We start from the raw sequence: 23,603 nt of genomic DNA on the forward strand, positions 1-23,603 counted from the left end.
ATAAATCCAAAAGAAAGTAATGGTATTTAAGAACCAGGCAAGAGAAATGCATGGGCACTCCAGAGGCAACGTTATTACCTCAGTTTGGGTATCCGAAAAGGCTTCCTTTTTAGCCCACCCCTTCCACCTTGTACCCTCAGGTCCCCTTTGTGTAAACCTTCAAGTGTTACATGAGATACTTGGGGTGTCAGCAAAGAATGTTACCTTTAGGCTCTATAAAAATCACCGTCAACAATGTGGGAAGAGCCCAAGCTCTGTTCAGTGCTCAGCTATCAGCAGAGGCGTGTGGGATCCCAGCTGTGACAATGACAGCCACCCTCATCTCAGCAAGAGCGGGATGGCATGTCTCCCCGGGCAGCAACTTCTCTTTACTGCCCCCTTACTACACTTACCTTACGACCACACGGTGAAAACTAATTAACTATAAATTAAACTAAAACTCAATATAACAACTTCCAAACATTTTGTTACAAGACTAGGAAACAAAACTTGTTTCCAGGTTTTTTTTTTTTTTTTTTTTTTAAGACAACTTAAATGTTACACAATCAAATAATTTTTGGTTAAGTAATCTTAAGAATTGAAAGAGCTTCAGAGAAATCTGAAATTGAAGTACCAAAAAAAAAAAAAAAAAAAAAATCACAGTTTTTAACTCATCCAGGGGCAGAGCAGCAGAGCATACTCGGAGCCGGCCCACTGTCACCAGCCACGCGTCCAGGACAGGAAGGACCGGGACGTGACAGCAGCACACCCGCCCCTCACACGCGAGGACGACCGCGGCAGGCCTCGCGCCGCCCGGCCCGGCGGCTCCTCCAACACCCGTTCCCGGGATCCCTGGTCTCGGCCTCCCCGCGGGACCGCACCGGTCCCCGGCGACAGTAAGTCCGAGGCCCGGAGCCCGCATAGAAGCGGACCAGCGCGGCGGCAGGGCGTTGCTCCCCCGACCCCGCGGCGCCCCCGGCTTGAGGTACCTGCTCAGAGCCGGACGGTCCTCGGCGCGTCGCGAAGCCCACGCGGGGAAGGAAGGGCGGAGGCCGGGCTCAGCTCCGGGGCGGCGGGCGTCGGCCCCGGTCCTCCGCCGACCACTCGGCCGCCGACACGCCCTCGGGAGGAACTCAGGCGGCGCCTGCCCCGCCGCCCCAGGCTGGCCCGCACCCCCGCGCCGCTGCGGCGGTGGCCGCCGAGGAGCAGCCCCGGCCGCCTCCGCCCACCGCCCGGGTCCCCGCCGCCGCTCTCATGGCAACCGAGCCGGAAACCAGAGCCTACGCGGCCCCGCCCTCCGCGCATGCGCGCGAGCCCCCGCGCCTGCGCACAAGAGGCCCCGCTCCGCCTGCGGACGAGCAGAGGCCCCGCCCCACACTTCCGGGGTGTAGTTTCTGGGCTCGCAGCACCCAGTGCCCGCCCCGCGCAGACCCCGGGCGACGACCAGTGGCCGGGCCACAGGCCTCGAGGATGTCCGCGGTGTTCCGGAAGCCCAAGGCCGTGAAGCTGCGGGCGCTGCGTAGGCCGGGGAAGTTCGGGGTGGCGGGCAGAAGCTGCCGCGAGCTGCTGCGCAAGGGCTGCCACCTCCTGCAGGTGCGCGCCGGGCCGCGGGCGGTGGGAGGGCTCAGGGGCCGGCGGCGCCGCGCCGGAGCCAGCGCGTCCCTCCGGCTGCCGGGCGCGGCTGCGGTTAGGGGTGCGGCCGTGGCACGTCAACGCTGCTGCCCTGGCCCTCGGGTAGGGACCGCCCTGGACGGGGGGTCGGGAGACCGGGGATCGGGGGCCTCAGCACCCTCACCTCCCCCGGCCCCCTCACCTCCCTCGGCCCCGGCCCCCTCACCTCCGGCCTCAGCTTACCCTTCTGAGACGTGGAGGGGCGGGGCCTCTCGAGGCCCTTTCGGCCCCCATGGCTGAGCTTTTCAGCCGTCAGTCTTCTTATTCTTATTTTGTTCTCTTTAGTGGGCTCCGATCTGCGCTAGGGTCGCACGTGTGTGCACGTGGGGGCGGTGGTGCTCGTGATGGGAGTGGCCATGAACATGCCGAAAACTGGCCAGCGAGGAGGGACAGGGAGCCAGACCTCGGCAGATTAACAGAGCCGGGTGCCGGTCACCTGCCGCGGACGGAGGCAGCGGGCCACTCTCGGTGAGGCCTTCTCCGTCATGGCTCAGCCTCTGTCACTGCAGTTGTCAGTGGACGCGCAGTCACCGACAGGGACATGTTCACGAGCTCAGCGGAGGTAGTGAGGCATCCCTTTCTGAAACAGGCTCGTATTTTAAGTGCCCTCAAGGAGCTCATTTTAAAAAGGCCCCTGTGGTGAATCCCGCAAAGCAGTCACCACTTCATGCCTATTTTTACATGACTTTTCATGTAAAGTCCTTAGAAGGACCTATAGTATGTTACCCTCATTTTGACCGGTGGATTCTTGGATGCTGAAAGCTTGTCTTGGGTGTTCATGCAGCCATTGCACACAGACGGCATCCTGAGCTCAGTTCTTCACACACGGCTCATTCTTGTTGTTTGTGAGGTCTGCAGATGAGGCCTCCTCTTGCTGATCGGAGAGTGGCCCGCCTGAGACCCAGTGAGTAAGGGTCTGCCTGCTTTTCCTCCTCCCCTCCCACCCCAGCTCCCTGTGCCTGGCTCCCGGCTGTGCCTGTACGAGGATGGGACGGAGGTGACTGAAGACTACTTCCCCAGCATCCCTGACAACGCTGAGCTCGTGCTGCTCACAGAGGGCCAGACCTGGCAGGGCTGTAAGTGGCACAGACTTTGGAGATGGGTGGGAATGTCTTGCCACTTTTATTTAACATTGTACTGGATGTTCTGGCCAGGATAGTTAGGCAAGAAAAATAAATAAAAGGCATCCAGATTGGAAAGGAAAAAGTAAAACTCTATTTGCAGGTGACATGATCTTGTATGTTGAAAATCCTTGGAATCCACTAAAAGCATTAGAACTAATAATTGAGCTCAGCAATTTTGCAGGATACAATATCAATACACAAAACCAATTGTACTTCTATATACTTATCATGAACAATCCAAAAATGAAATTGAGAAAATAATCCTATTTATGATAGCATCAGAAAGAGTAAAATACTTGGGGAAAAGGTACCAAAAGTTTTATACTTTGAAAACTACAAAACTTTGTTGAAAGAAATTAAAGCTCTAAATAAATGGAAAAACACCCCATGTTCATAGATTAGAAAACTTAACAATGTTAAGATGGTGGTACTTCCCAAACTGGTCTACAAATCCAACACAGTCCCTATTAAAATTCCAGCTGGCTTCTTTGTAGAAATTGACATGCTGATTCCAATCCATAATTTATATAGAATTTCACAGGACCCAGAACAGCCAAAGCAATCTTGAAAAAGAACATAGTAGAAGGACTTACACTTCCTGATTTCAAAGCTTTCTGCAAAGCAGTGGTAATCAGGACTGCAGCACTGGTGCAAGGATAGACATATAGATCAGTGGGCTAGAAGAGAGAACCCAGAAACAAATCTGTGTGTCTGTGGTCTACTGATTTTGACAAGGATGCCAAGGCCATTTAATGGGGGGAAAGAATACACTCTTTGTATTCTGGATGAAGTTGGACCCTTACCTTGTACCATACACAAAAGTTAACTCAAAATGGATGAGAGACATAAATGTAAGAGCTAAAAATATAAAACACTTAAAAGAAAACATTGTGGTAAATATTCAAGACCTTGGATTTGGCAAAAGATTCTTGGATATGACACCAAAAGCATAAGCAAAAAACCCCAAAAGACAAAAAAACAAAAACAAACAAAAAAAACAAACCCCAGATAAATTGGGCTTTATCAAAATTAAATATGTTTGTACTTCAAAGGTTACCTTCAAGAGGGTAAAAAGATAACCCACAGAATGGGAGAAAATATTTGTAAATCACCAATCTGATAAGAGACTTGTATCAGAATATATAAAGAAAGAACTTTTACAACTCAGTAGTAAAAAGACAACCTAGTTTACAGCTGGGCAAAGGATATGAACAGAGACAGTCTCCAAGAAGATATTCAAATGGTCAATAAGCACATGAGAAGAGGCTTGATATCATTAGTTATCAGGGAAATGCACATCAAAACCACAATGAGATACCCTCTCACATCCACTAGGAGAACAAGTGTTGGCGAGGATGTGGAGAAATTGAAAACCTCATACACCACTGGTGGGATGTAAAATGGTGCAGCTGCTGTGGAAGAGTCTGGCAGTTCTCAAATGATTAAACAAGGTCACCATATAACCTGACAATTACCCTCCTAGGTGTATACCCAAGAGAAATGAAAACACACGTCCATATGAAAACTTGTACATGAGTGTTTGTAGCAGCTTTACTCATAAAAGCCAAAAGGTGGAAACAGCTCAAATCTGCATGGATGAACAAATGGATAAACGAAGTGGGGTATGTCCATACAATGAAATATCATTTGACTATGAGAACAAATGAAGCACAACATGGAGAAAGCTTGAAAACATGCCAAGTGAAAGAAGCCAGTCACAGAAGACCACAGATAATAAGATTCCATTCATATGCAGCATCCAGAACAGGGGAGTCTAGGGACAGAAAATAGATGAGTGGTTGTTTAGGGCCAGGGGATGGAAGGAGAGAGGTTCATAGCAAAAGGGTACGAGGTTTCTTTTTGAGATGAAGAAAATGTTCTAAAATTGACTGTGGAGATAGTTGCACAACTCTGAATATACTAAAACCATTGACTTGTACTTGTTAAATGAGTGAATTGTAAGAAATGGGAATTATATCTCAAAGCTGTTTTAACAAAAGGAAAAGAAACTGCCGAACTTTTCCCGAGTGACTGTACCGTTTCACCTTTCCACTGGTGGTGCGTGAAAGATCCAGTTGCTCTGCAGTCTTGCTAGCTTTTGATGTTGTCATTTTTTATTTTAGTCATTCTGATTGGAATGTGGTGATATCTCATCTAGTCTTAATTTGCATTTCCCTGATGGCTGGTGATGTTGAATGTATTTTTATGTGTTTATTTGCCATCTGTAGATTCTCTTTGGTGGAGTGTTTCTTTGTGTCTTTTGTACATGTTCTCATTTGATCTTTTTACCATTGAGTTTTCAATTTTTTTTCCTAATTCTTTTTTCTTTTTGGCAGCTAGTCTGTACGGGGATCTGAATCTTTGACCTTGGTGTTACAACACCTTGCTCTAACCAACTGAGCTAACAGGTCAGCCCCTTTTTTCCTAATTTTTTTCTGGATATGAGTTCTTTCTCAGATATTTGGTTCACAGATATTTTCTACTCTGTAGCTTGTTTGCTTGTCTTTTTGTTCTGTCAGATTTTTTTTTTTTTTTAATGCCTGTGCTTTTGGTGTTAAGTCTGAGAAATTTTCACCAAGCCCTATGGCTGCAAGTTCCCTTCTGTATTTTTCTGCATCACTTGGGATGATCTTGTGACTTTGCATCTGTAGCCTGTTAATAGAGCAGATCACATTGATTTTTGAATATAGAGCCAGCCTTGCGTTCCCGCTTGGCCGTGACTGTGTGCTGCTTTTCTCATATTACTGAATTCTGTCTGCTAATATTTTGTGACAGTCCTTGGTAGACTGCATTAGTCTGTTTTTGTTGCTTATAACAAAATACTTGGAACTGGGTGATTTATAAAGAAAGTGAAATTAATTGCTTACCGTTTCTGAGGCTGAGAAGTCCAGTCCATCTGGTGGTGGCCACAGTGACCCAGGGGTCTCACATTGAAAGGTAGTGGAAGCAGAGAGAGAGAGACAGCCAGACTCCCCTCTTCTTTTAAAGCCCTCAGAACCACGCCCCTGACCACCATTTTTAGTCCATTCACTACTGCATGGTCCTACAATCCCATCACCTCTCCAAGACCCCATCTTTCAATTGCCATGATAGGAGTTCCCACCCTCTTAACAGTCTCAGTGCGGGCTCAGTTTCCAATACATAAAACTTGGGGAACACAATTCAAGCTTCTATGAGCTTTGGGGACATAATTCAATCCACTCCACTAGCCTTTGGCTCACTTCATGTCAAGAGCTTGGTTGGAGAGCTCATCACCTTAGGGAGCTGTGGAAAGGCTGCAGGAAAAAGCAGGAAAGCTGTTGGAAGGGCTGAGAGTCAGGTCTCAAGGGAAGGTGCAGAAAAGAGGCGGCTTTGGAGGAGAGAGGCCAAAAGGAAGACTGGATGTTTACTCTGCCATTTGTTCCGTCATTTTTTAAGCACGTCTGTGCCTTCCTCATCTGTCTTCACACCACCCTGACACGTGGGTGGCCAGAGGAATGGAGTCGGGGCGGAGTCACACCAGCTGGTTGTGTCAGGGCAAGGACAAGGCTGGGACGTCTGGGGTCTGAGTTCTGGCAGACCCTAGACTCTGAGTGACGGGGTCATAGAGTGGTCAGAGCCTCTTCTTGTGGGTATGTCTTCTACTGGGTTGTATGTGTTTCTGTGTGTCTCATGTGGGTAACAGATGCGAGTGACATCGGTCGCTTCCTCAGTGTGTTTCACGAGCTGCACGAGGGGCTCATCCAGGCCGCCCAGCAGCTGCTGTGCGATGAGCAGGCCCCGCTACGGCAGAAGCTACTGGCTGACCTCCTGCACACCGTCAGCCAGAACATTGCTGCAGAGACCCGGGCCCAGGACGCCCCCTGGTTTGAAGGTGTGTGGGGACTCGGGCACCAGGTGGCTGGGGCGGGCAGGGGAAGGGCTTCCCTGGAGCCAGAGGCACGGGGAGAAATTGGGCTCCATTCCAGGTTCCAACAGAGGGCTGGCCTGGCCTCTCGGGGGCTGCGCTGGGGGACTCACTGGGAGCTCCTGGGCCTTGGAGGGAAGGCACCCAGCAAGGACTCCCGTGGTGGGTCAGAGTCCCTGAACAGCTGTCGGATGGGCCTTTTATTTTTTGTATTTTTCTAAAATTGTGGCAAAATGCATGTAACGTGAAATTTATCACCTTAACCATTTTTAAGTGGACAGTTGAGTGTCGTTAAGTGCGTTTACGTTGCTGTGCAACCATCACCACCATCTACCTCCAGAACTGTTTTCATCTTGCAAAACTGAAACTCTGTCCCTGTGAGACAACACTGCCCATTCCCCTCCTCCCAGCCCTGGCAGACAGCGTTCTTGTACTTTCTGTCTCTATGAATTTGACTACTCTAGGGACCTCACAGAAGTGGAATCACATAGTCTTTGTCCTTTTGTGACTGTGGCTTATTTCTCTTAGCATAGTGTCCTCAGGGTCCACCCATGTTGTAGCATGTGTCAGAATTTCCTGCCTTTTTGAGCACGAATAATATTCCATCGTATAGATGTTCCACATTTTGCTCATCCATGCATTCATCAGTGGAAGCCTGGGTTGCTTCCTCTTTTTGGAATGGCCTTTTAGGCCAGTTCAAACCACAAGGGATGGCAGCCCTCTTGGAAAAGGAGTGTTATGGGGCCAGGCAGCAGAAGCCCCTCAGTAGTTTTGGGGGTGCCTCCAAGAACAGACAGAAACCATGCAGAGACACTGGGCACATCACTATCAGAGTATTTCTCAAGATAGAGCAGTTGACCCGAGCATTCTGCTGTGCCTGGTGCCCGGGCCAGGCAGGGCACAGACTGAGAGGCCCCTGGCCTGTCCGTGGGCTCCATGGGGTCTTCTCTCCTTCCTTGCAGGCTTGGAGTCCCGCTTTAAGAATAAGTGCAGCTATATGAGATATAGCTGTGAGAGCCGGATCCGGAGTTACTTGAGAGAGGTAAACCTGTGTTAAGGCCGGGTATGCTGCGTGGGCTCAGGGATCCTATCTCTGCGGGCTCAGGAAGCTCCTGGTTCCCAGGATGGGTGGGCAGTTGGCGGGGCCCTCTCTCCCGTGATTATTTACCTGCTCAGGCTGCTCTGATGTGATGAGCCAGTGAATGGGCCGAGTGCCTGGGAGAAGCACACGGCTTCACCATTTTCCTGGTCTGTCTCTTCTGCACATCTGGCATCTGTCCATTTTTCTCAAGGCGGGGTGCTAGACCCTTTCCTGGGCCTGGCTGCCGTTCCACTGGGATTGCCGTTGCCAAGCCAGAGCAACTCTTCCCCCTCTGTTTTGCATGTAATTCTCATTAAATGTTTCTGAACAGAACTGACCCTTGAATATCTCCCTATCTCAGTTCAGTTATAACATGAACTTATCCCAAATAAGCATCTTTTCTTTCTCCACCATTGTGATGGATACTCCACAGTTGGGCAGGAGCCTTTCTTTTCCAGCGTGTTCAAGTTTTTCTCTCCTGTGGCGCTGTGTGGTGTGACAGTATCTGACCTCTGAGAAGAGGTGGCAGCGGCTGAGTTATCGCTTTCCAGAGGCACTTTGAGCAGTTGCTGGGTCTGAGCTCAGAATTTTTGAGTAGACTAGTCCTTCCTTCTCTGGGAGCTGTGAGAGGCAGACAGATGCAAATTTAACATTTAAAAGCTCCCGGTGGAAACTGCTTTTGGCTTTCAAGAAGAAATCAGTCCCTGGGTCCATTGCCCTGGTGTGATCTGTTCTGCTTCCTCTCAACAAAGAAGTAGACCCCAATGACAGATGACAGATTGAAAGAAAGCTACAGATTTGGGGGCGGAAGAAGTGTCCCCATTCTGGGGGGTTTGGTCGCGTGGGCCTTGCGCTGTCCTGGCACCTTGGGTTCTGGGCAGCTCCCTTCAGGCCTTCCCAGATGGGGCAGACAGAGGAGGGATGGCTTAGGGACAGCTGTCCACCTCGGTGGCTGTCCTGTGGGTGCGCGATCGCGATCGGCAGCAGGAGCTCTGGCGACAGTGGGTGGGGTGGGGGCACACGGCCTGGAGCTCCTCAGTCTGTTTTCGTGCCAGCTTGGCCTTGTGCTTGTGTGGTGGGAAGTAACTCTGAGGTCGGCCTGTTCCCTCAGCTTCCACCCCCACCAAGATCTTGAACAAACTTTAGTTTTTGGTGGAGAAGCAGGCACAGGAGTGTATTCCTGGGGAGCATGCTCCGCTGAGGGCTGCTGGGGCTGGGGTGTCTGAGGCCCCTCCTGGCCCTGTGTGCCTCACCTTGTTCCCTGCTCGGCCCTTCCCCATGTCTCTCCCGAGCTCCTGCTCCCGCCTGGCACATCTTCCTGCTTGGGGCCTCTCTGCTGTGTTGCCACCCCTGTGCCTTTATCCTGCACCTGCCCTGCCATCGTTGTTCCCTCCCAGGAAGGCAAGCACCTGTCGGGTGTCTTCCCCTGTGCTCAAGTGGGCTATGTGACACTGGAGTGCAGGTGGGGACAGTGGTGGGTCCTTGCCCACCTACTCCCTACCCCCATGCCAAGCTTCTTCCAGGCAGCAGTGGAGAGGATGTCCAGAGCTTGAGTTCGTTATTTGCCTGACTGGGTCCAAAGTCGACAGGTGCTGGCCCAGGTCTGAGGGTCCAGGCAGCCCAAGCTGAGGCGCAGGTCACCCCTCGTCCATCACCTGGCCCTCCCTCTTGAGAGCCTGTCCTTGGTTCTCTAAACCCTTCCCCCCACCCCCCTCCCAAGGGTGGAGCCAGCTCTGCCCCTCATTTCTGTCTGCCCCATCTGAACTTGGGTGTCCTCATTACATACCATGACATGCAGTGACATGCCACAACACACCCTAAGCATGTGGAGGGCCCCGCGGAGGCCCCTCAAGGGGCATGTCCTGTCCCCACGCTGCCACACGTGGCCAAGCTTCTATGCCCTCGGCTCCCCCACTTGGCACAGCACGTTGCTAGCACTCGCTGCCTTCTCTGTTTTTCTGCATCTCTGCGAGGTCTTGGTGACTGTTCCCCGAATTTGCTAACCTAGCTCATTGTAGTTTTACCAACCACTACTGATGCTTTCTGCTCCAAGGACAATGGCCCTGGCTCTTCCGATGACCACTGCTCGCCTGACAACAGTGAGACAGTGAGACAGCCGCTACCGTGAGCTACATTGCCACCTCTAGTTCCCACCCAGCCTCCTGTTGTGCTTAGCTTCATGGGCTCAGAGCAGCTTCCCAGGAGGGACAGCCAAGCAGTGGCCGTGTGGTCCTGTGAACTCAGCCCCTCTGGCTGCAGGATGGGGCTGGGGCAGGGCCTCTGAGGCTGTGGAGTGGGGTGGGTTGGGACCTGGTGCAGGTTTCAGGGCATGTGTGACAGGCTCAGACATGTTCCTTGTCTTTCAAGGTGAGCTCTTACACATCGATGATGAGTGCAGAAGCCCAAGAGGAATATACGCGGGTCCTCGGCTGCATGGGCCAGAAGCTCAAGTATGTGCAGTACAACGGCAGCTACTTCGACAGAGGCGCTGAGGCTGGCGACCGTCTCTGCACACCTGAAGGCTGGTTCTCCTGCCAGGTGAGCTGTGTACCGTGTCCCGGGGCCACCCAGAGGCCTGCGAGTGCAGCCCTCCAGGCGAGGCGGGTGAGGATGTCAGCCCTCAGCCTGCCTGGGACGGCCTCGCGAGGAGGTGCAGCCCTCACATTCCGAGTGCGGGATGATGACCTCAGCCAGCGGCGCTCACTCCCAGTGCGCGAGGGCGTCCCTGAGGGCTGGGAGAGGACTGCGGGGCCCTTCCCAGAGCTTCTGCTTCAGTAGGTTTGGGCAGGGTCTCAGTCAGCTCGGGCAGCTACGGCAAATTACCCCGGACGGTACGGCTTAAACAGCAGACCTTTCTTACGGTCTGGAGACTGGAAGTCTAAGATCAAGGCGCTGGCAGATCTGCTGAGGCCCTGTTCCTGGCTGCAAACAGCACCTTCCCACTGTGTCCTCACATGGTGGAGAGAGAAGAGCAAGCTCTCTGGGGTCTCTTTTTATAAGGGCACTAACTGCATCATGGGGGCTCTACCCTCATGACTTAAATCACTGCCAAAGGCATCACCTCCTAATACCATCCACTTGGGGGTTAGGATTTCAGCAAGTGAATTTTGGGGGATGCAAACATTCAGACCATTGCAGCAGGGCCCGAGAATCTGCGTTGCTGACACATCCCTGTCCAGGGACCTCACTCTCAGAGCTGATGACCTCGTGGGGACTGAGGTGCAGGAGAGCAGAGGGCTTGCCGTGGCTGGTGTCATTGAAGTCAGTAGGGGTGGCGACACTAATCTGGGGGGACTGAGGAGAGGGAAACAGTTCAGGAGCCACCCAGACAAACTTTCCAGGTGACAGAGGGTTCTGGTAGCTCAGGAATTGCGGCTGCATGTGACTACCAGGCAGGGTGGCGTCGGGTAGGAGCAGCCTTCTGAGCTGCACCCCAGATTCCGGCTGGGCCTCCTCATGGACACTTGAACAAATCACATGAGCACCACTGCAAGCAGGTGCTGCCGCCTCTGGCACTGCAGACCAGGTGTCTGGAGGCCAGAGGCCATGACCTTTGTGAGGTCGCACGGGCTGCCACTGCTTTCTTGGGTGTCCCTCATAGAGTGTCCAGCATGGCTCAACCTTGAGGTGATGGCATCTGGGGCACTGGTGAATACCTGGGCCCCACTGTGGCATGGAGAGCTATCAAGGTAGCATCTCTTGCCACTTACAAACTGCAAATTACATTTGCAGCAAAACCCTCCCCTACGCCCGTGGCCCTTGCGGTGCCCTGCAGTGGCTCCAGCAGCAGGGGCCGGTGGCTCTGGGGCTTCATACCACTGAAAAAGGCACCCTGCCGCTTCTGCAGGGTAGTTTCTTCCCATGGGTGTTGGACCGATGGACCCTGACCATAAGAATGCTTCTTCCAAATTAGCTAACCCTCCAGCTTTCAGATGAGGTCACACAAACACTTGCGAGTACTCGGTGCCAGGCACCGTGCGCTGTGTTGGGTTCACGAAGAAGGAAAATCCCCCAGCCCTGCCTTCATGGAGGCCCCAGTGCAGTGGAAGGTGAGAGACGTGCACAGGAGCCAGGGCAGAGGTGGCTAGTGCCGGGGTGTGAGGGCCTGTGGGGGACAGCCAGTGTCCTGGGCTGCAGTGGAGGCAGTTGGAGGCCTTGGGGGAGGTGAAGCTTCAGGGCTGAGGTGAACGATGCCCAGGGGTCTGTGGGAGTGGGCCGTGTGGCACTGGAGTGGCCCTGGCGTGGCAGTGGGGGAGCTGCAAGTCTCTGGCACAGTGGCGTGCAGGGTGGCGGGTGCTCAGCTTGTGTTCCATAAAAGCCTGCGTGTGAACAAGAGTGCGGATGACGAGCAACGTGGCCACAGTGGATGCTGTGACCCAGCCCACTCAGACTTAGACTCCTGGAATTTCAGGGAAATATCCATGTGGCCTGGACAAGTCAGCACCTTCCCCAGCCTGTTTCCCGTGAAAGGCTGAATTCTTTGTCCCTCCAAAATAGCAGAGGGGTTAGGGCCTAGATTCCCCACGGGGCACACTTCCCAGGAGGCTCCTCTGAATGGGTGCTGGGCACAGTGGGGAAGAGACTCACTGGCCAGCCTTCCCTCGTCCCTCTTGGCCCCCAGGGTCCCTTCGACAAGGACGCCTGCGTGTCGAGGCACTCCATCAACCCATACAGCAACAGGGAGAGCCGGATCCTCTTCAGCACGTGGAACCTGGATCACATGTAAGTGTGCACTCTCCAGTTTTGGGAGCATCTGTCGCTGAGACCAGGTTCACAAACGAGAAGGGCGCTGAGTGGGCTTCTGGCCCTGGCATGGTTTTGCCTGTTGTGCCTATGTAGTACCACCTGGGATGGCCCTGGGGTGCAGCATGGAAGAGACTGCTGGTGGGTGTGCGCTGCTCGTCCCACCGTCAGTGCTTGTGCCTGACCCCGAGCTGGCCTGTGCTCCCCTCCAGGTCCTGTCTGTGGGAGGAGCTGGGGGCTGCAGGCCTTTTCCAGGGCACAGGGCCTGGCCCCATGCGGGGACTGGTCATCGGCTGCCAGAGCTTGTGTGCTGTGTGCACGGACAAGGACGAACTCGGAAAGTGGGAGCCCTTGTCTTGTTGTGTTGTGTAGGGCTTTCCTTGTTGAACCAATTCTTGGCCAGCAGGATTGTTTTTAGAGGTATCCCAGCTCTATGCCAGTTCATTCTAAAAACAAGGCAGGATGGAAGACTTCATTCTTTTAAATCGAGACAATTTCCTCGAGTATAATTATATCTTTGACCTTGTTTTATGAAGACGAAGAGCTTCAAATGCCCTTAAAATGGCTCTATTGCTTTTTGGAATCAGATTTTTTTAAAAGTGCGTAAAACATTGTAGCTCTGGTTGAAGCCTCCTTTTATCCCTCTGTACTCACCCCCTTCCTGAACGTTCTGTGTGTCCTTCTGATACCTGCTTATAAAGCTTTACCATGTGTGTGAGTTTAACATACACATAGGGGATGTCATGCTCTGCTCCTGTGCAGTGTGCCTTCTCGTCCCGTCTGTACTTACGGTGCCGCGTTTGTGGATTGGTACATTCATTTTAACAGGTGCAGAATACTTCTTCACTTTTGGAAGAAGTATGGTCTTCACTCTGGTTTTAACATCTGTTTCCATGCTGGTAGGCATTCAGGTGGTTTCTTTTTTTTAATTTTAATTTTAATTAAAAAATTTTTTTTGGCATATAGGTTATTTCTAATTTTTCACTGTTATAAAAACCCTGCGATGAACACTCATATGGAATGAACTCATTTGATCTCCTGGTTTCATGCTGTTTAAAGTGTGTTCACATTGAAGCATCAGCAGCATCTGGGACCTGGTTAGGAATGCAGATTCTCAGGCCCCATCCACCCATTAGCCAGGTGCCTGGGGTTTGGGTGTGCATTCCAGGTGGGGAGGGACTGCCCCAGGGTCTGCCCTCAAGTTCCTCTAGGGAAGTGCTGGGGGTTGGTGATGCCCTTCTCCCCTCTCTGTGTCGCCAGGTCATTCTCTGGAGTGTCCTGGTTTATGCACTCATCAGTCCTGTGCATTCACATTGCTCCCTGTCCTTGCTGCCCTGTATTAGTCTATTTCTGTTGCTTACAGTTTCGGAGGCTGGGAAGTCCAATGGCCAGGTAACACTTCTGGTGAGAGTCTTGGTAGTGGTGACAGTGAAGGCAGAGTATCATATTGTGAAAATGGTGGAAGCAGAGAGAGCAGAGACAGACTTTCCTCTCTGTCCTTTTAAAGCCCTCAGAACCACGCCCCTGACCACCATTATTAATCCATTCACTACTGCAGGGTCCTACAACCCAATCACCTCTTCAAGGTCCCACCTTTCAATTACTGTAATAGGATTTCCCGCCCTCTTAACAGTCACACTGGGGGCCAAGTTTCTAGTACATAAAACTTGGGGGACACATTCAAGCTTCAGTGAGTTTGGGGGACATAACTCCCTCCACTAGACACCCCTTGGTGCCGTGGCACTACTTTGCATTTCCCAGTCTGATAGGTGAGAGACAGACTCTCTTGCTTTAATTTTTATTTTCCTGATTATAGGAAGATTGAATATCTCTTTAGATGTTTGTTTGTTTGTTTTTTTTTTTTTTTAAAAGATGACCGGTAAGGGGATCTTAACCCTTGACTTGGTGTTGTGAGCACCACGCTCAGCCAGTGAGCGAACCGGCCATCCGTATATGGGATCCGAACCCGTGGCCTTGGTGTTATCAGCACCACACTCTCCCGAGTGAGCCACGGGCCGGCCCCTCTTTAGATGTTTATTGGCCATTTTTGTCTTCTGCGTTGCTTAGTTTTGATTGAGTTTTTGGTCTTATTTATTTGTAGGAATTCTTTACATATTCTGTATTACTATTTCTTTGGTGGCTATTTGTATTACAGGTATCTTTTTCCAGTGTTGGCTTGTCTTTTAATAGTATGATGTCTCTTATCAGGACAGGTTTTAAATTTTAATGTACTCAGACATATCTTTTCCTTTTTGTATGTTTAGAAATCCTTCCCTGCCCCGTTTATCATAGTGATTTTCTGCTATTTTTTCTCTACTGTTTTGCTGTACCCCTGCCCACATGCACTGAGCACTCAAAGGTGATCTCTGGGCTGTCCATGACTTTCTGCTCTTGTCCTTCTCATGACCCATTAGAGGGTGGGGACATCAATCTAGGAACACAACCAGCATTAAAAAGTGACATAGGCCAGCCTAGAACAGAATGCACAGCATGAGCCAGAGGCATGTTTCATGAAATGTTTGTTTCAGTTAGTTATATTTCTTTCTTTTGAAATATATATATTTACACATAGATATGTGTATTGGGTTTTAATGAAAAATGTGTTTTTTACCACCATTTATGAAAAAGTTGGAGAAACACTAGCCTGTTTTCTCCATGCCATAGCCACAGGCCTGCCCTGACATCTGTGGGGCTCAAAGTCACCTGCCACATGTTTAAATGCTTAAGAGTTAAAAGGCAAACAAACTGTGAATAAAACACACGCTGTCCTCCTACTTGGACTAAGACATCATTGTGGCCTGGAAGGCCAGGCTCCAGGTTCGAGAAGAATTCGTAGATTTCTTGGAGTTCTGGAATGTGGCAGCACAGGGGAGCTGGCCCCTGGCCCACTGTGGCCTGGCATCCCAGGCCTGCCCCTTCTTGTCCCACACCTAGTGCCACTTCATGCCATGGGAGCCTGCCATGGTACATCCAGGCTCTCAACCCCCGCCCCTCAGGCTAGGGGTATATGCACTGGTAGAAGCCTGTCCGAGGAGGGTGGACTGGTGAAGAGGCCTGTGCAGGCCCTGAAGCAGCTTGGAGGCCTCTGGGAAGGACGTTGCAGGTCCCAGGCACTGGGAGCATGGCCAGGGCAGGGTGGTGACGGGGTCTCCACATGGGCTCTGGGTGGGCCTCGCTCCTTGGCCCTGAAGAATCCTGCCTCTGGGGATGGGCCGCAGTGTGGCCCTGGAAAGCAGGTATCCCCTCTGCTTAGGTCGGAGGGCATTTCTGCCAACGCCGTCTTCTGTGTGTCACCTGCTGTGTGCGGGTCGTGTTGTCCATGGTGGACTGCCCTCACAGCGTTCTTCACAGTGGTCTTTGGCCGTCTTTGGCCCTTAGTAAACTCCTGCTTTTATTTTTTTGTTCCTACTCCCTTTTTTGGGTTTGTTTGTGCTTAATCATTCATTTGTCTCTCTCTTGTATTCTAACATATATTTAAGGCTACAAATTTCTCTTAATGCTGCTTTGTCTGCATCCCACAAGTTCAGAATTTGTCATTCAGTGCTAAACATTTTCTAATTCCATTATGCTTTTATTTTATTTTATTTTATTTTATTTTCTAATTTATAAAGAAAAGAGGTTTCTTTGGCTCACGATTCTGGGACAGCTGCATCTGGCGCGGGCCTCTGGCTGCTGCCACTCCTGGTGGAAAGTGGCAGGCGGCTGGCAGGTGCAGGATCACATGGCGAGAGGAAGCAAGATGGAAGATTTTATTTTGGATCCATGAATTATCTAGAGGTGTGTGGTTTCCAGACTTGTTTTTGTGCTTGTTCTCAATGTCTTGTTATATTCCTACGTATCTTCCACTGTGTTCTGTTTGTAAATGGTCAACATTTGTGAATGTGCTAAGACTTTCTTTATACGCATAATGCTTTTGCCCCAAATTCCACTTCGTTGGGTTTCTGTGGCTTTGCCAGCTTTCTCTTGGCTAGCATGGCATTTTCCACTGCTTTCATTCGACCTTTGCGTGTCACTGGGTTTGGGTGTGTCTCGTCGTGCAAGTTTAGCCACCTTTTGTTTTCATCTGAGGCTGTCCATCTCTCCGTGGGTGCCGGGAGCCCGTGTGTGTGATAGGACACTGCTGTCTCCACCAGCACAGCAACACTGCAGGTCTCCCGCTCTCAGCTGTGTCCCAGTGTCTGGCCACAGTGGCCAGGCAGCTAATGTTTATTGGATATTTCATTGAGTGAATAGATTTGAATTTGTTTTTGCTACTTTGTTCTGGGTTTCCTGTTTGCTGTACCATTTTCTTACCTTTTGGGGGGCTTCTGGTGTCTTTTGTTGATTTAACTGAGTTTTCTTTTCCCTTGCCTGTCACTCCACCCTTCAGTGCTCTTTTTGCAGAGCACCCCCTTGTGTTAATGCTGCACAGAATGCTGGTGTGTGTCTGTGGCCAACACTTCCTTACAGTCACCAGCAGAGCCACCATCTCTGTCCCCACGTGCTGCTCACCCTCGTGCTGTTGTCACACCCTGTTTCTGTGTCTGGCCCTTTGTTGTCTTTCACGAGGGTCTGGGAGGGTGAGTTCTCTCCAGTCTTTGAAAATGTGCACACAGCTTCTACCTTTGAGTAATTAGCTAATATTGGGTTTTTGGTTAACAAGTATCTACCTTCAGTACTTTGAAGAAAGATTCCATTGTCTTCCAGCATCTGATCTTGAGAAGTCTGTTAGTCTGATTTTCTGCCGTTTTTATATGGTTTTAGTGTTCTCTTTCTCTTCGAAAATGATATGTCTCTAGGTACAGGTCTTTCTTTTCATTGCGACTAGGACTTGTCTTTGTTCTGAAGACCTGCTGTTCTTTAGTTTGGAAGGTCCATGAGCATCCGGCGGGTGTCGCTCTCGCGCTCCCCCGTGTGGCTCCTCCAGAGCTGTCTCGGGTCTGGGCCGTGCGGGGCCTTCTCATCCCACCCTCCTCGTGCTGTCTGCTCTTTCATGTTGCCAGCTCTGTGCTGCTGCATTACTGTGTCCTGCTGTGCACTGAATTGTGTCCCCAAAATTCACCTGCTGAAAGCCCAACCTCTGATATGACTGCATCTGCTGATAGGGTCTTTGGGAGGTAAGTAAGGTTAAATGAGGTCTTGGTCATGGGAGTGGGGCCTTAATCTAGTGGGACTGATGTCCTCATAAGAAGAGGAAGAGGCTTGCTCCTCCCCACTCCCACCTCGCGCCTTGTGAGGATGCAGTGAGGAGGCGGCCACCTGCCAGCTAGGAGGAGCACTCACCAGAACCAACCCTGCTGCACCTGGACCTGGGACTCCCACTCCAGAACCGGGGAACGGGAATGTGTGCTGTGCAGGCCCGGTCTGTGGTGCTCTGTCACCAGGGCACTCCCCGTGTCACCCCCTCGTGCTCTCCAGCTGCAGTGTGTCCAGTCTGTGGTGCTCTGTCACCAGGGCACTCCCCGTGTCACCCCCTCGTGCTCTCTAGCTGCAGTGTGTCCAGTCTGTGGTTCCAGTCTGTGGTGCTCTGTCACCAGGGCACTCCCCGTGTCACCCCCTCGTGCTCTCCAGCTGCAGTGTGTCCAGTCTGTGGTGCTCTGTCACCAGGGCACTCCCCGTGTCACCCCCTCGTGCTCTCCAGCTGCAGTGTGTCCAGTCTGTGGTGCTCTGTCACCAGGGCACTCCCCGTGTCATTCTCGCACTCTCCAGCTGCAGCTTGTCCAGTCTGTGTGCCGGTGTTGCCTTTTTTGTTGTGCTTTTGGGTTCTTTTTTAAAAAAGCCTCTTTTATCCAGTTTGTCTCATTATTTCTGTTTCTTTTTAGTCACTTTAATCATCCGTTTTAAGCATAGTTATTTTATGGTTGTGTGTGAAGAATTTAACCTGGTCCAAAGAGAGGTCTGGCCCTTGTCTTTGACCCTGGAAGATGTCTCTAGGCCCTTGGAATGTCCTGCCTGACAGGAGGAGCATCTTTATATTTACTTTATTTATCTTTAAGCCACACTGGATAGTCTAACGACATTTAGGGTGGGGGCTTTGGGTCACTCGGTATCCACTTGACCTCACAGGCTGGAGACTGAGGCTGGTCACATGGGCAGTCAGCCATGTCCATGTGAAAGGGCCTGTAAGGACCGATGACACTGATGCCCGGTGAGCTTCCCTGCTGGCGGTGCTCCCTGTGTGATGTCACACAGCGTCACTGGAAAAACTGGTGCTGCCTGTGACTTCATGGGGGGGTGACCTGGGTTCCTGGGTTGGAACTCTCCTGGGCTCTGCCGCACACACCTCTTAACCTTGGCTGATTTTAATCCATAGCCTTTAGCTGTAATCAACTGTTACCATGAGTATAATAGCTTTCAGTGGTTTCTGTGAGTCCTTTGGTACATTATTGAACCTGAGAGGGTTTCATGGACCCCTGAACTCTGCAGTGTTTTCAGAAGTGAGGGGTTTTATACCCCTGAACTCTGCAGTTGTTGTTAGAAGTGAGGGGGCTTGGGGATCCTTGAACTCTGCAGCTGGTGTCAGAAGTGAGGGAGGCTTGGGGACCCCTGAACCCTGTAGCTGGTGTCAGAAGTGAGGGGTCTGGGGACCCCCATGCCCTGCAGCTGGTGTCAGAGTGGGGGTCTGGGGACCCCATGCCCTGCAGCTGGGGTCTCAGGGACTCCCATGCTTCTCAGGGTCTGCTGCAGAGTGATCTGCCTGGGCAGGCCTGTGCTGATGGTGCTGCTTGGTCCCCTCCCTTGCCTGTCGCAGTGTTGTTGTTCCTTCTGCACGCGTGCGTGCGTTTGGATTCTGGGCTCATGTGCAGTGGGAATTGTTTTCCCGTGGGTGTCCTCTGTGCGTCACTTCTCACAGGATCCCTGCGGAGCGGTTTGCCCTCGATTCCTCCAGAGGCCCAGTGTTCTCAGTGGTTCTGAACAATTTTATACTAGTTCTTGCTGTTGGCTCCTGTGCCACGTTGGTGTTGTACATTTGGGCCACATGCCTGTGCAAGGCGTAGGCCTCAGGCTCTGTGGGTGTCAGTGGAAGGGGGGTTACACAGGAGGCTTCCAAGGAGCCACACTCCTGGCATCTGGACCCTGTGCACCCCCACCCGCCCCCCTTCTGATGCTGAATTCAGGCTTGGCTGCGTGACAACAGCAGACAGGACGCAGAGAGCAAAAGAGGCCTGCTCAGTGCTTGCACACTGGGGCTTGTCCTCTGAACATTGCTGTCCCTGTGTGAGGGAGCCTGACCTCACCCCTGAGGGCGTTAGACCACAGAGGAGGAGGGTCGACCCCGCCAGCGAGCCAGGCCAGTTCCGGAAAACACTGCTTTTCGGGCAGTCGGTTATGCAGCAGAAGGTAACTGACACAGTGGCTGGTTTCCCTTCCTCTTACCCACAGTCCTGCACTCAGTGCAAGCTTTCCCGTTTCTTTAGTGGCTGAAGTGGGATCTCGGCCCCCACTCCGCACCCTCGAGGGCTCCTCAGGCCTATATCAGGGACCGGGACCCTGGGGAGCCCCCAGAGTGTAGCTGCCTGTGGGGAGCCCCCTTCTTTCTTTTGATCACAACTTTGTGTTTTTAAAAAGGGTACTTATTCAGCGTTCCCGTGTCATAGGGGAGAGGAGTCTATCTGGGCCAGTTTAGTCCCCCATCTGGCCACAAGCCCTCCCAGCCGTGGTCTTTCTAATTCCATGTCATCAGTTTACAAGTTCTTACACTTGTTATTGCATGGCCTTTCAAATTGTTTATAAGTGAAACAATTTCACACAAAGCCATATTGTATTTTTTTAAGTAGACACACATACATGCATGTAAAAGTACAAGATTAGGACTGGAGAGATGAATATTGAACCTGAGTACTGATCTGGGAAGGGAAGGAGGGAAATGCAGTTAAGGTGGCAGTCAAAGGTGACTTTAGCTTTATTGATGATTCTATTTTAAAAATTCTCATATATTCTTGTGTAACTTTCTGGTAAGTCTATATACATAGAGAAAAGGCAGAAGCAAATAAGCCAAATTGTTGATGGAATGTGGTTGACTCCCTTTTTTTGTGTGTACTTTTCAGCATTTTGAACAATGGCCACAAATCAAGTTGTGAGAAGTCAGACGTGCTGCGTCACTGGCACAGGCTCTGCTAGACAGGCCTGGCCGCGTTCGGAGAGTGGTGCCTGGGCCCGTTGGATAAGCCCTGCCCGTTTCATTGCCACCCGGTCCTCTGGGGCCGTTTCTGTGTGTGCTTCCTTTTGCAATCTTGAAAATTCTCCACTGGTCTTTTCCTGTAAGCAGCCAAACACGGCTTTATGTTTTAGCTACACTTAAGTAGAAACCGGATCTCTGTGGTTTGATAGGAAACATGCTGCAGCAACCTGTGGCCTGTGGCACCGTAGCCACAGATGACTGTCTCTCCCTCACTTTGCAGAATAGAAAAGAAACGCACCATCGTCCCCACGCTGGCGGAAGCAATTAGGGAACGAGATGGAAGAGAAGTAGACTGGGAGTATTTTTACAGCCTGCTCTTTACATCAGAGAACCTGAAGTTGGTGCACATTGCCTGCCACACGAAGACCACCCACAAGTGCAACTGTGACCCGACCAGAATCTACAAGCCCCAGACCAGGGCAAAGAAGCGGCGGCCTGCTCGGAAATGCCAGCGCCGCGCATGCACTGCCTTTGCACCCCTGTGATGGCCCCACAGGGTGCGTGTGATTGTAACAGGTGCTAGTTTCCTTTCCTTGTAACTCCAGTAGTCTCTAGAAAAATTAAGAAAAAATGTTTCCTACAAATCTGATTTCAGTCCATTTCTGAGTCTGTTTTCTATACCTCTGACAGCCCAACTTCCAGAGAACAGCTTTGGGGTACTCACAGACTTCTGTGGGTCCCTGGTCATACGGGTTGGTAGGGACAGGGAATTGTCTTTGAGCTCGGGGATTTCTCCATTCTCTACTTTTCCAGTACTTTGTATGTTCATGTAGTGTGGTCTCCATACTAAAACGGTGCCGTGGCCAAGGGACAAGTTGTTTATCCATCAGCTCTCTGTTGAGTCTCTGTTTCCACGATAAATGGCCAGCCCCATCCTCTGACTCTTCTAAATGCCCAAAAGAGAGGTGTCACACTTTTAAAGTAAAATGTTTCTAACTCTGTAAAAAATGTACAAGGACATTCACTGCTGAATTGTTTATACTGTCAGAAAGTGAGAAGCCCTCCAAATGTCTGTCAGCAGGGGAAGAGCTGATAGTGGCTTTATGTTGAACAATATGAAATTGCTGTTTTTGTAGATCACAAATGGTCATATATTAATTTCATGATTCAACCTAATATAGCTACATAATGCAAAACTGTATAGCAGTTTTAAGCGTTCATGAGATACGTGTTTATGTTAAATGCACAGGATGCTTAACTCTGCAGAGTGTGACCCTTTGTTTTATGAAAGGGTGGTGTGCACGCCTTCCCCGTGTGCAGTGTGTGCAGAGTGTGCAGCAGGCATGCCAAGCGGGGAGCAGCAGCAATGGTGGGGCCAGGCGGGATTGCATTATGGTGGACTCATTTTCTTAATCATGTACTTTATAATTACTTGAGTTTTTTGAAATGAGCATTTAAAGTGTACTTTTTAAAAAGTCATACGTTTTATAGTAGTTGGTTTTTTTACATTTATTGTATAATCAGAAAAAGCAATAAAGATTTTCCAAAAATAAACATGTCAAATAAGTTTGTACTCACTGTTAATGATGAACACGAGGGTAAAAACAAGGGTCAATGATGTTTTAAAAATTGACCTGGGTGGTTCCATTTTCTTCACTGACAGAGCAGTATCTCGGAACAAGCCAGTTCTGTGTGCGTAACTTTTAGAAGTCCTGCCTACGGCACATGGTGTTTATGTGGTCTGATCAGCAAAGTAGGAAAGTGGGACAGTCGGGGCCCAGGAGCCAGGACGCGTGGTTCCTCTTCCCAGATCCCCCTTGCACAGGCTGGAGAACTTCTGGAACTCAGCAGATTGCACCTGTGCAAAAAGGAGGCTGGCCCGACGGCCGTGAGGTGCAGAGGTGGGAGAAGCTGTTCCATTTTCCAGGAGTGGCGTGCACCCTGGACAGCTAGTCTCTTGATTATAAGCTTTCTCGATGGCCGTCCTTCCTTCTCAAACACAGCTCCCGAGTGGTGTTGCCAGCTTGCCTCGGACATGCAGGGCAACTCTCCCTCTACCTCACGGCTCCACGGTGCCACTCCCTTAGCCAACTCTCTGAGATTTTATGTCTATTAGGACTTCTGGGCCTCCTTCACTGTTGTCCCATCTTGTCCCCTGTTCCTCCTCCCCCTTCCTAATCTGAGGTTTCGTTTCTGCTCTAGGTGGGACACCGGAAATCCAGGCTGGTTCAAGCTCCGCGTGGGTGAACTATGGGCAAGTGCTGCAAGGCTTCAAGGCCTTCCCAGCCGCGCCGCCGCTCTTTGGGGATTTTTTTCCTCACTTCTGGGTCCTCAGCTGGGCGAGGTGCTAGGTGGTTGCTATGGAGGAGAGTTGTCACTAGCGAGGAGTTCTGGCACCCAGACCCTCAGACTCCCAGCTTAGAGAAAGTAGCTGGGCCTCTGCAAAACGTGTGTGAAACGGGTTCACTGTGAACCGGTTATCAACTTGTCTGCATCTGGAAAGACAGAACTCTCTCATGTGTTACATGAAGCGGGTTTATTACTTTACAGAGAGGTGGCAGGGGACAGTGGAAGCCTCAGATCCGTTGTGAGCTGATCCCTTAAGGCTCAAGAAAGCTGCTCGCGGTGGATGGAGTCTCTACTGTTTGTGCCCCACTTGTACCACAGCTGAGAGTTCCCGCAAGGCAGCCCACCTGGGTTATATGACATGTGACTCCCTGGACAAAGCTCTGAAGGACATCCTGCTTCCAGGGGAGAGAGGAACGGCACAGGCTGCTCCAGGCAGTCTCTCCCTGACTCAGGATGTTGCATTCCCGGGCATTCTACGGTTATTCTTGAAAACTATTTATTCTTGAAAACTACGTGTGAGAAGTGGGGGAACTGGGTTGGTCCAAGGCCACCTGGAGAGCTGTCCTGCAATGGGTTAATGGTCTGTGCATTTGCACAGAAAAGGAGGGAGAAAAATCTAAGTGCTGACAGTGTGGAGTCACATGATCTATGGGCGTGAGGGTCACCTAC

At 51.0% G+C, this 23,603-nt stretch overlaps 2 protein-coding genes across 7 annotated transcripts in view; one reads left to right on the forward strand and one right to left on the reverse strand.

Moving 5' to 3' along the window:
* CEP104 (centrosomal protein 104) overlaps positions 1 to 1,226 on the reverse strand; it is a 37,307-nt gene extending 36,081 nt beyond the window's left edge. For all 3 annotated transcript variants that reach the window (XM_063104790.1, XM_063104791.1, XM_063104789.1), the window contains exon 1: positions 969 to 1,226. The gene's annotated coding sequence lies outside the window, so the exon portion shown is untranslated. The remainder of the gene's footprint in view (positions 1 to 968) is intronic.
* Positions 1,227 to 1,418: 192 nt separating this feature from the next.
* Positions 1,419 to 22,820, forward strand: DFFB (DNA fragmentation factor subunit beta). 4 transcript variants are annotated; one of them, XM_063105968.1, is made up of 8 exons: positions 1,419 to 1,572; positions 2,600 to 2,726; positions 6,439 to 6,627; positions 7,623 to 7,702; positions 10,109 to 10,279; positions 12,363 to 12,463; positions 20,866 to 21,161; positions 22,788 to 22,820. In XM_063105968.1, the coding sequence occupies exons 1-7, from the start codon at positions 1,450 to 1,452 to the stop codon at positions 21,128 to 21,130; spliced, it is 1,056 nt and encodes a 351-aa protein (XP_062962038.1). In that variant the 5' UTR covers positions 1,419 to 1,449; the 3' UTR covers positions 21,131 to 21,161; positions 22,788 to 22,820. The 4 variants fall into 4 exon arrangements, with proteins under 4 accessions (XP_062962038.1, XP_062962037.1, XP_062962040.1 ...); XM_063105967.1 differs by lacking the exon at positions 22,788 to 22,820 and having other exon boundaries at positions 20,866 to 22,075; XM_063105970.1 differs by lacking the exon at positions 22,788 to 22,820 and having other exon boundaries at positions 20,512 to 20,927.
* The last annotated feature ends 783 nt before the right edge of the window (positions 22,821 to 23,603 follow it).

The sequence above is a fragment of the Cynocephalus volans genome, chromosome 8 (assembly GCF_027409185.1).
Source record: "Cynocephalus volans isolate mCynVol1 chromosome 8, mCynVol1.pri, whole genome shotgun sequence".
NCBI lineage: Eukaryota > Metazoa > Chordata > Mammalia > Dermoptera > Cynocephalidae > Cynocephalus > Cynocephalus volans.

Bases quoted from the DNA above. Each gene is read 5' to 3' on its own strand.
- DFFB (XM_063105968.1), top strand. From the start codon at position 1,450: ATGTCCGCGGTGTTCCGGAAGCCCAAGGCCGTGAAGCTGCGGGCGCTG. The intron at 1,573-2,599 runs GTGCGCGCCGGG...CTCCCACCCCAG, and splicing joins AGGGCTGCCACCTCCTGCAG to CTCCCTGTGCCTGGCTCCCG. The intron at 7,703-10,108 runs GTAAACCTGTGT...TTGTCTTTCAAG, and splicing joins TCCGGAGTTACTTGAGAGAG to GTGAGCTCTTACACATCGAT.